Genomic DNA, 11,637 nt, shown 5'->3' on the forward strand with positions numbered 1-11,637 from the left:
GGTTAAACCATTTTTGAAATACTGACGAAAGGCAAAGGATACTTCTTTTTGTCCTTTTCTTGTACATGATTCTGTATCCACATTCTCGACATCTGATTGGATCCCTCGCCTTTATCTCATTCTCCATATGGCACTCTGTAACGAATATAATAAGATACATAATAGCTGAGATAGAAACTCTGAATTATAGGAAATCTGTGTTTTATACGACATTTGTCTAAAAATGTAACTTTGCATTATACAAAATTTGTCTGAAAAGGTAACTGTGCATTCTCCGAAATTTGTCTAAAAAATGTGCATTATATAAAATCTGTCTAAAATTATTTGTCACATTATTATACACATTGTATCTGAGATACAGGGAATAACCTAATTAAAGCGTGTGACACTTTTCAGAATTAAACCATCCTTAAAAACTGTGTTTTGTGAAGTGGAATAGTTTATCATGCTCTGTTTCTTTATTCTGCTAGTGTATGTGGAACCGAGTCATAAGATCAAAGGTTTAAAACCCTGAGAGTATCATGACATACTTTCACATTCTATTCAGATTCATTAGAACTGATGCGATTGCATTTCTAGTTCTGATTTATGTCACTGTGTCAGGGTACCCGGTATATAAAGCCTAAATAAAATTAAATATGGTTCAGGTTACCCAATCCTACCTACGAAACAGGTGCTGACCCTACCGTTTTTATAGTCAGTTGCTATTATTTTTATTTTTTTAGCGTGTGATTGTCATATTTAATCTTTCAAGCTTTATACAGGAAAATACAGTAACACCACTTTCCAATAATGACAAAAACGTTCTTTTATAAAGCCTTATAAAAAAAAAAAACCCTACCTGTTTTTGAAAAGGATATAAATATATAAGGATATAAATATTTTAGGTTTTTCCAAGAGTTCCATTAAGGCTTGAAATGGCTCGGCTATCCTCAAACCACTGTTGACTATTTAACCTTGAATCAATATCACTAGCTTATTTAAAAAGATGAATAAGTAGTAGCTTTAGGTGATCCTTAGCAAATTTTGAGTAGTATACTTGACATCTATGTGATTTTAAATTGGTACTTGTAAGTATAAATTACCTCCACAAATGTAAATCATTGTCTGCTGCTTTGCTGGGGCAGCATCCCCTTCTGGTCTCGGCGTTTCCATTGCAGTACAAGACTGTAAAATGAAACATAAGAGTGATAAATTTATAAGTCAATGGAAGATGTTTGAAAGGAGCTAATGAAGGGTAGGAAAACACACAGTTTTATAATACTTGTTTTGAGAAGCCATGAGAATCATGAGAATAAGAAAATTTAAAATCCAAAACATGGAAGTTCAAGTCTACCAAATGTTTTTTTTTACATTATTGTACAATTATTCTGATAAAATTTTGAAATAGTTTGCAACTTTAACAAGCCAGTTCCACAAAAGTGGATTTAACAAACAAATTAAAAAAAAAATACTGATAGCATGTCACCCTTTATGTAGCTATACTGTCACATTTTGATATTTTAAACTTTCAATAAAACTTGACTGCTGATACAAATGGGCAATATATTATTATATAATATATGTATGGCAAATCAGACATGACTTCTATGCACCTTTGTGCAGAATCACTAGATAGAAGATGATATTAGATATCATGTCAATCATGATATAATTTAAATAAGAAGTAATACACTTAAATATTGCCAAATGTAAATCAAGGGGCTGGACTCAAATAATAAAATGAGTGAATGCACATCATGTGTAAATTTAGAGATTGTATAATGTTTAATATTGGTTAGGGACCACTTTTTGGCCCTTACCAATTATTCGCCCACCCTGTTAAATAGTTGTTCAACAATTTCAGAGTGATTGTTTTTCATACAAATGATTTATTCAATCATTATGTATGAATGAAGCTTTAAAAGAGGAAAACTTATATTTTTCAGAAAAAAAAACAGCTATTAAAATGTCACCATATTTGTTTCAGTGGGGAATTATGGACTTTTTACCTCTTGAAAAAAATATTTCACCACAAAATTAAAGCCTCTAAATAAAACAACATGTAAGATTGATTACATTTTTCTAAAGTGGGCGAATTATTGGTACAGTACACTGTCATTTGTTTGTAATTATGGTGCACTTAAGACTTCAATGTTGTTGCTTTTTAATATGCACATGAATTTGCTATGCTGTAAATTTTCTAACAGATTTACTTCAATAGTGTCAGAAGTAAATGGCAAGAGTGCTTGCATCAGCTTAAAAGATAATAGGGGAGGAATGATGTGTGTGTGTGTGAGTGTGGGCAAGAACCGTTCACCCAGTTAGCTAAGTTGGTTAGAGCCCTATGCTAGCATTCCCGCTGACCCACAATAAGCATACTTTTCCTCCTAGGATTACTTTAATACATAAGTTTGGAGGTTCTTTCATGATCACTGAAAAATGCATGCAATCTTATTTTCTTCATAAGATTCTCCATATGAAAACGTAAATAAGCTCAATGTAACCTAAATGTTGTGTGATAATAACTCCTTACATGAAAAGTGGTATCGCGAAATTATATGACAAATCAAAGTTCAATATATTTAAATGATAATAAACGAAATGTTTACATTTTTCTCTGAAAAATAATAATAGCATGGGTATTTCAGAATAATTGTTCTAATAAAACAGAGATTCCTTGCGGAATAACGAAGTAGATTACCAAATTTGCACTACCGGAACGCGAACAATCGGCGAGCTTGATGGACTTCGCAATTACAAACCGTCAAACCGGTTTGATTTACACTGGAAACGTTTACGGAAAGTGTTCAGGATATTACCGAGATCAGTGCAAAGTTCTTTTGCTAACTACACATTTATACCAATTTGAACAAAAAAGACACATTGTAATATGACAATCATTCTCCAGTGTATCGAAAGGTTGCGTTGCAACGGTGTCGGGTCAACTCCGCCCAATTACCTTTTCGGCCTGGTCCAAATCGGCCTAGTCCGTTTCGGCCTACTTTTGAAAGGAAAGCGTGTCTATGGTATTGAGTTAATCACACCTAAGTTGGCGCAAATATATAGAGCCGTGCAAGTGTGAGAGTGTTAAAATGAACGCCGACAACACCTTTGATAACTGAAAGTTTCAATTTCGAGTTGACCCGGATTCCATTTCAACGATACTTGCATCTAAAAGATTATTACTTAGGTCTGGAAGTAGGATTTATTATTGGTCCCAGCTTAGGTCTAATGTATATATTTTTATATTCATGAATAATAGATATAAATACCTGGTTCTTGATACATCCTACAACTATCTGATATCGGAAAGTGTGGAATATTTGATAACTGTTTACATTGTATAAGTAATATCTACAAGCACTTAAATGCTGGTAGATTTAGTAGTAGTAATTAATATTCACGATTAGCATTTGCTTTAATATTTTGAATAAAGATCCTGCTATCTCAAAGAAAGTTTTAGTTATTTTCTTTGTATTGTTTTAAAGTTATCTTAAATTGGTATAGTATTTATGTTATGCATGTTTAAAACGCTTATCACGTATCCCTTAATTGTTTCCGGTTTAATACAGGAATTAAGATCGTTTTTATATTAAACATGTGTAAGTTTACGTTTCTCTAAGAATAGTTGTATTTGTCTGAAAAAGAAATTCTCTTAAGCTTATTTGTAACGACAATATTGGGTTGTTGTTTTTTTAATTATATTCCAGCATATGTACTAATCTCTTTTTGTTTTATTAATTGATTGTTTCAGTGAGATATACATTTCATTTTAACGTTCAGCACCGACAGTATATATATCACAAGTGACATGAGAGAAAATGAGAACTTTTAGGGTTTTGGGATTTAGATCAAATAAAATTGATAATTCACTGAAACAAACATATGTGTTATGCTTAAATTCATTCAAAATGATGTGAATTAGAATTTCATTGCAAAGGCGCGCTTAATACTTGATTACTTAAAGGAACTCAATCATGTTTTGAAATAGTTTTCCCGGAAATGCATCTGAAAACATTTAATTTAACATTATTTTTCCTTATGATTCGAAATTGCAGAAAAATACAATTATAATGTAAAAAAGTATATTGGTTTTAGTGGGGTGTGATTCCACGCCGGTAGAGCCAAGAAAAATAGAAAACCGACGCCTGAACCACAAGGCCCCCGGGACTTTAACAAAAGTGGTATATATTTCAACCTCTTAACAGAACATTGATCATTGAAAATCACGTGACAATGTCAATCAATCAATCACGCAACAGCAAAGTTGTAATTAAGAGATTATACGCTAATGAAAATTGTGGTCTTATATGTAAATATGAACATTTGCTGAAGGGTTCCAGATTTTGGTATCTGGGTTTTACAATCCTAATGATATACCGTATTTTATTCTTTCATAAAAAAGTCCAATTAACAAAAACATGAGCGATTACCTTTAAAGCTATTCTGAATATGACGTTGGATTGAAACGGCACAATGGGCAACAGTTTCGAAACATTGTGTGATATCAACATGTCATTTTTTTTAAAACAGTGAGATATCAATTACTCTCACTCCAATTCTGTAACCCACGAGTGGCTCCTGCTCGCTATTATAGATCATGCGATAACTGCCTGAATAAATCAAAGCATTGTGCAAATAGCATATGGTGTGCGTTTTTTACATTATTTTTTCACCAATTGTATTGAAAAATGGCCTGAAGGCTTTTTTTATTATGAATAAAATATAACTGTTTTATAGTGTCGTATTATGCCATTAACGTATTGGATTTTCCATTTAGATGTTTTATCAGATTTCGTGACATCATTTTTACTTTGTTTGTTATCTGATAGAAATAAACATGAAATCGTCTATTATTTCGCGAACATTTTCATGAAAATATACTTTAAATTTCAATAAAATTTGAAATATAAAGCCTTTATGAATATTTTTAATACGAGTATAATAATAATAAAATGTTGTTAAAAATGGTTACGAGTTTATAGTGTCGTATTATGTCATCAACGTATGGGATTTTCCATTTAGATGTTTTATCAGATTTCGTTACCTTCTTTTTACTTTGTTATTTGATAGAAATAAACATGAAATCAGCCATTATTTCGCGAACAATTTCATGAAAATGTACATTAACTTTCAATAAAATTTAAAATATAAACCCTTTATGATTAATTGATATTCTAATATGAGTATAATAATAAAAAACGATGTTTTTAAAAATGAGTTACGAGTGGATTTCACTTTTCATGTGGAATTCATGCAAAACCTATTCGATTCCTGTATTACCCTACACCCTATATCACTTATTTATATACAAAAATAACGGCGATAGAAAACTTAAGAAATGGCATGCCATCGTAAAACAGGTCTAAATATACAACATAAAATGATAAAACATAGCATTTCAGATCAAGCGGCCAATACTTCCTAATTTGATCAACACATACTTAAAGGGATGCGACCGATGCAGCTTGAGGTTCAGACAAATATGGCGCCACCTGCAGGGAAACGTGCACGTGTATTATTGAAGGGTAACGTGTGGAGCTCTTACCGGCCGCTGACACTGTCGCGGGGGTTACAGTGGAACAGCACGTATCTGTTCTGGAAGTCGGGTGAGATTTTATTTTCACTGATGAGAAAAAATGATCAATAGATGAGTATATTCTTGAATAAAACTAAAGTGTCCTAAGGTTTCCTATCCGGATACTTCAAATTCTATTCTCTATCAAGCAAGGCTGGTCGGTCGCTCCTCTTATCCAGATTATTCCGGTCAAAGCTATGTCTGTAGCCATGGGGCTGATCCCCACCTTCGACGTCCAGATTGGTCCTAATGGCAGCAGCCATCTTGAATGTCCAACCATTTACCATACCGACTCCGTGGCCCAGTGGTTAAGGCGTCCGCCTACGGAGCGGGAGGTCGTTGGTTCGATCTCTGGCCGCGTCATACCGAAAGACGTTTTAAAAGTTGGTGCAAGTAGCTCCCTTGCCTGGCGCTTGGCGTTTAAAGCGTAGAAAAGTGGTTTTCTCAGTACTGGTTTAACCTAGGAAAGTTGTACCCCGTGTATCGGTGCTTCACACAGAGCACGTAAAAGAACCAAGGGCCGGGTCTCTTCGAAAAAGAGCTAGGGTATCGCACCCGGACTTCCTTGTATCCCATAACTGTCTCTTCCGCGTGCTGTCTCTTCAGCAAAAACAAAGATCCCCGTTGGAAATAAGTTTTTGCACTTTCACGGGTTATCCTTGACTGCAAGGTCTAAAGAAAGACATACAAACACTAAATATATATATATATATATATATATATATATATATATATATATATATATATATATATATATATATATATATATATATATATATATGTGCGTGCGTGCGTGCGTGCGTGCGTGTGCAAACTATTTTTATCTTCACTGCAATAATTATAATTTATGACTTCATTCTATAATTGTGTACATCGTATAATAAAAACCATGACTTTTCAGGTATCAAGGACCCAATTCAACACACATAAAATGGAACTAAAAAGTCATTGGGTTAATCACTTGATGAAGATATTCATGTTGTTTGTTTAAGGGGAGGATACTGCGTTAAATGTGACACTTATTATAATAGTGAAAGTTGACCCAAGTAGTTGATTAATCGATTAAAAATTATTTGTTAAAAGTGTTTTCATTGGTCGAGGGCGTTTCTTAAACATAATTCTATTGGACTTAACATTTAGCGGAAAAGTTCAAATGTTTACAAAGAACGTACAACTTGACAAGTAAAAAAATATTGTGAAAATCATCAATATAAAGGTATTTATTAGGTAGTTTCTGTCGCTCTTTGATATTAAGGTTACGTTTTATTATTTTCACCGTTTAGAAATAATTTATATTACACAGTCCAAGCAACCCCCAAAAAAGTATTTGCCGATATGGGTTTAAAACTTGCATCATTTTACCATGATGGTCCTCCGATTTTTTGTAATTTTGTAACCTTTGGATAGTCATTTCATACCCGACCTGAAGTCATTTTGTACATATTTTATTTGTATTTTAAGTGTGTTTTTTCATATGAAATGACCTAACTCGGAGTGTACACAATGGTCAGGGTACGAAATGACTATAAACCTTTCTTTCAGTCCCAATTTCTCAAAACATCCTATAGTGGACAGCCAACTTGAAATTTCTAGGAATTAAGTGTTAAGGAGCAACAGAATCACCAACTCCCTTTGAACAGTGTAGAACCCTGTTGTAGCCATATTATTTTTTTTTAAATTAGAGACAAACTATAAAGTGTGGACTATACTGACCTTTAATGAAATGAATGAAATTTCACTATCTATTCAACAAAACTTGAACTTGACCAAGGCGAAATGGTAGCTAGGCCAAATTGACCAAATAACATTGTACTTGTAGCCAAGCTTAAGACCTTGAATAATGATATTATTTTGAACACACTCACAGAAGTGTGTTTGAAGTTAATTTTTATCCATATATCTTAAAAAAATAAATGATATTTTGAGTAGACTATCTATACACTTGATATAAATATGATTGTTATGCATGAAAGGTTTTCAGTCTTTTATAATCTTGCATTGTTTTCCAGTGAGAGTGCAAGATGGAAGCAGATTTTTTACATGGACCTATAGAGAGGTTGCCTCTTCCAAAGGATCTTGAGAAAAAACGGTCTTTTAGTACCAGTACGCCTTTCATCGGACAACACCATCATGTGTCTCACAAAAATCGTGCCTTATCCATCAGTATTGGCTCAACCATGCAAGATGACAGTGGACTGGGATCGTCCCTTACAGAGATCTCAGTCACCAACCCCATGGACAGTGCTAAGCCTACTGTGACCTTTACCGTGTGTAAAACACCAACTTCAAGTGTGAACTCTCCTTTCCATTTAAACAATACCATCCAATCTAGTGCTAGTCCTAAGTCTTCCAAAAGATTCTCCAGTCGACGAAGTTTAGAATCCTACTTTAGTTTTGATGAAGCTGAAACGTCTAGTGCAAGCCGTAATGACACTCTTAATTCAAGTCAAAGTCGCATTTCACGATCTTTTGATTGCAGTTTTGTGAGAAAGTTGGATCTAGATTTAGACATTTATGACAATCAAAAAGAATCTCAATCATCATCTTCACCACTCCTTTCATCCTCATTGCCAAATGAATCTCATATACTGAAAAACTTTGAAGCTGTCTTACAGAAATTCTCTCCAAGTGAACCAGATCGTCTCATTGGGCGAAAAATGGGCAGAAACCATGTTGACATTCTATCACAGCTGGACCAGCTGAATATTTCATGTGTTTCAACAATTCTCTCATACCTTGATCCTCAAGACCTTTGCAGGTGTGTGTAAAGTGCTTACTATGTTATTGTTATAACATTTTTTAATCCATTCATGTGAAAACAATACTGAAAATCGTCATAAATTAAAGTCATGAAATGAAAAATACTACAAACTGTTAACACTATATTAATCACACTAAACTATTGTTTCGCATTTCTTTCTTCTTTCAAATCTTGTCATAGAATGTAAAGAATTTAACCAATATTTACCTGTATTACCCTAAGTGTTGAATTTATTAATAATGAACCTTAAGTTAGTTTGCTGACTGCCTTTTTTCAGCATATCTCAAGTAAGCACTGACTGGAAGAGGGTTGTCGAGAGTGATTCCATGGCCAACTCTAGACGGAGGCGCTTCCTTCAACAACATCGGGCCCGATTACAGGAACAAGGAAAGGTAAGATTCGCTCTGTTAGTTTTTGTTTGGTTATGTTAAAGGTTCCTTGATCTTACTTGACGTTATAATTGAAAACCATATTTTCTGACAAAATATAACTTTAGAAGGGCACCCGCCCCTTTCTTCCAGAGCTGAGAGACAGACCAAAACAGACAACTGAATGTTAAAAATAGAGAAAAAGTTTTATTATACGCTGTTTGAGCTATATTTCATCTTGTTTCTTCAGGAGAATATTGGAAAGCGGACACATTCTGGTGCTCCCAGAGCGGCGACTGGGCCTCTACAGAGTCTGCCTATCACACAGGAAACAACAGAAGGGCCTCCCAGACAAACCATACAGAGGGATAAAACAGTCACTGAACAGTTCATTGAGGTATGCAGAGATTAATGCAATTTCAATAAAACTAATGTAAATAAGTATTTCTGATATTATTTAGAATAGTTGTGAAATCCTATGATGAGTAAAATATTTGACTTAAGATGTTTTATTAATACGGGCCTGGGTGACTAGTTATCTGGAATCAGTGTTTTGAATTTTTTTGCATACTGCATTTAAAACCAATGAAAATAAATGAAAACTCTTAAAATTTTAGGCAGCATCTCAGCTGAAGAATGAAGAGAAACTACAGAAGTGTCCAAAGTGTCGGAAACCAGCCAAGTGTCTCCCGGTTCAGGATAGAGGCTATTGTCAAAGCCCTGACTGTGGGTATGACTTCTGCACAAAATGCTCGTACGATTTCCATGGTTCCAAGGGGTGTGTACCCATTGTGAGCAAAAAGACGAAAAGTTCCACGATTGGTACGAAAAAGAGCAAGAAGAATTTGAAACGGTTGTGAATCTGTGATAATGGCAAGAAAAAATATGAGTTGAACGATGGACATACCAAAGATGACAACGGAGGAAAAAGGAGGTGCTCGCTGTATCCAGTGTGGAGAAGATGTGACGCAGATATATTACAGGAGTGGGTACTGGTAGCAGAGCTGGCCTGGATGGACCTGCGTCCCCCCTGCATGATGCAGGGCCAATGAGTGAATGAAATATGTCGCTAAAAGATCCATTGATGAGTGACGCACGTGTAAGAAATCATCTCCTGAGTGAGGGACAGTGACTGCAGTGAATCTATACACGACATATCATTTGGCTTGTGATTCAGCCAGACCAGTATTAAAATTGTCACTCATGACAACTTCAAAGTAATGTGTAAATTAGTCACACTATTTGTAGTGTTTGTGAAACTCAGCAAATTATTGCAAAATATCACTGCATTCTTAATTATTATTTAGTACTGATCGAATTTCTCTTGATCAAAATCTCAATAGATTACACTTGTTTTTAGACATGAATGGTTTTAGTTGCTTTATTTTATTGAAATTTTACTTTAATCAGTTTAAGAGTCTCTTTTTAGATTTACTAGAATGCCTTTTAAGACCAAGTCTTACATAAGTACATGAGTTTTACTTTAATATTTTTTAATATATGTGTACATGTTTGCCTGATATATATGATAAGAACAGTCATCCAAGTCATATTTTTTAATTCATAAGCCCAAAGTCTTACACTAGTGTATGGCATCAAAACATTCCAACATACCAAGCTATGTTCTCATTATTCTGATCACTGTTAATTACATTATTTATTAATTAACATTAAAACAACTTATGTTTCAGAACTGTTAAAATTATTAAACAAAAAAAACAAATAATTTTCAAAGTTCTAAATAAAAAAAACTTGCTATAATAGGTATTAACTGAATGCATAATATTTTTTCATCAATGTTAATCTTACATTGATATTCGCAATTGTAGTTTGCGTAGTCTTGTGTGTGTACATGTTTGTAGTTTCTATTCTCGTAAATCTTCCTTCTCTGAGTTCGATCTAATCTACCCGTTTTCATGTTGCTGTTTTTACCACAATGTGTTTGTATTTGTCTTTCACATTATAATAATTTATTTGAGTGAAAAAAGTATGGATTTCGGTATTTAAATCTGTACTCTAAATTTCCATTAATATAATGAATAGGGCATGAGATGTGTTCATAGATGATTGAAACTGCAATATTTGCATGGATTGTAATATATTAAATCATTTGATGATGCCATAAAATTTTATACATATTTTATATTATATTGTATTGTAATGTTTACAATTTATTTTGAATAAACTATGATTTACACATGAACACTCAGTTATTTTTAAAAACCCTAAAGGGAGTTAATAACTAAACTTCCAATGTAACTTATATTATAACTAACAATAAAATCTACATTGAAGTGAGTCTTCCGTCTGTCCATGAGTCTGTCCAATTCTATCGTGTTTAACTTACTAAATGTTAACTGAATTTTGATAAGACTTCACAGCAATGTACAAAATTATAGAAAAGTGTGTCAGGCATGGCATTCCCGCTTCTCTAAGAGGTCAAGGTCACACTTTGAGGTCAACTGGCTAATACTCAAACAAGGCCAAATCTGCAGCATTCGTCGTTTCCTTCTTTATCAATGCTATTGATATAGTTATACCACCCAAATGGAGTATATTTGTCGGTCCGTCTGTTGGTAGACCAAAGCTTGTTTAAGTGGTAACTTGACAATTCCTGCATCCATGTCTTTCAAACTTGACATGAAGATTTGGAGTGACCAGTAGATTACCCCTAATTATTTTTCTGACAAAGGTCACAGTAAACTTGACCCTGAAAAGCTTGTCAGGGTGATAACTTAACAATGCCTGCACCAATAGACTGAAAAGTTTGTGAGTGAGATCAGTATATGACCCTAACTGATTTTGAGGTCATCAGGTTGAAAGTCACAATGACCTTGAATGCGAAACGCTTATCTGAATATCAGTGATAACTTGATAATACCTTGACCTATGGATCTCAAACTTGACATGGAGGTTGGACGTGACCAGTAAGTGAACCAAATTGATTT

At 33.8% G+C, this 11,637-nt stretch overlaps 1 protein-coding gene across 1 annotated transcript; it reads left to right on the top strand.

Annotated features, from left to right (window-relative positions):
* The first annotated feature begins 6,695 nt into the window (after positions 1 to 6,695).
* Positions 6,696 to 10,869, top strand: LOC128206639 (F-box only protein 5-like). Its single transcript, XM_052909226.1, has 5 exons — positions 6,696 to 6,776; positions 7,570 to 8,318; positions 8,599 to 8,713; positions 8,940 to 9,086; positions 9,307 to 10,869. Exons 2-5 carry the CDS (start codon positions 7,582 to 7,584, stop codon positions 9,547 to 9,549), a joined length of 1,242 nt encoding a protein of 413 aa, XP_052765186.1. The 5' UTR covers positions 6,696 to 6,776; positions 7,570 to 7,581; the 3' UTR covers positions 9,550 to 10,869.
* Positions 10,870 to 11,637: the final 768 nt, after the last annotated feature.

Source organism: Mya arenaria, chromosome 10, assembly GCF_026914265.1.
Source record: "Mya arenaria isolate MELC-2E11 chromosome 10, ASM2691426v1".
Classification (NCBI taxonomy): domain Eukaryota; kingdom Metazoa; phylum Mollusca; class Bivalvia; order Myida; family Myidae; genus Mya; species Mya arenaria.

Excerpts from the sequence above, each read along its gene's own strand:
- LOC128206639 (XM_052909226.1), top strand. The coding sequence starts at position 7,582 with ATGGAAGCAGATTTTTTACATGGACCTATAGAGAGGTTGCCTCTTCCA. Across the intron at positions 8,319-8,598 it reads GATCCTCAAGACCTTTGCAG|CATATCTCAAGTAAGCACTG; the intron begins GTGTGTGTAAAG and ends GCCTTTTTTCAG. Across the intron at positions 9,087-9,306 it reads TCACTGAACAGTTCATTGAG|GCAGCATCTCAGCTGAAGAA; the intron begins GTATGCAGAGAT and ends TTAAAATTTTAG.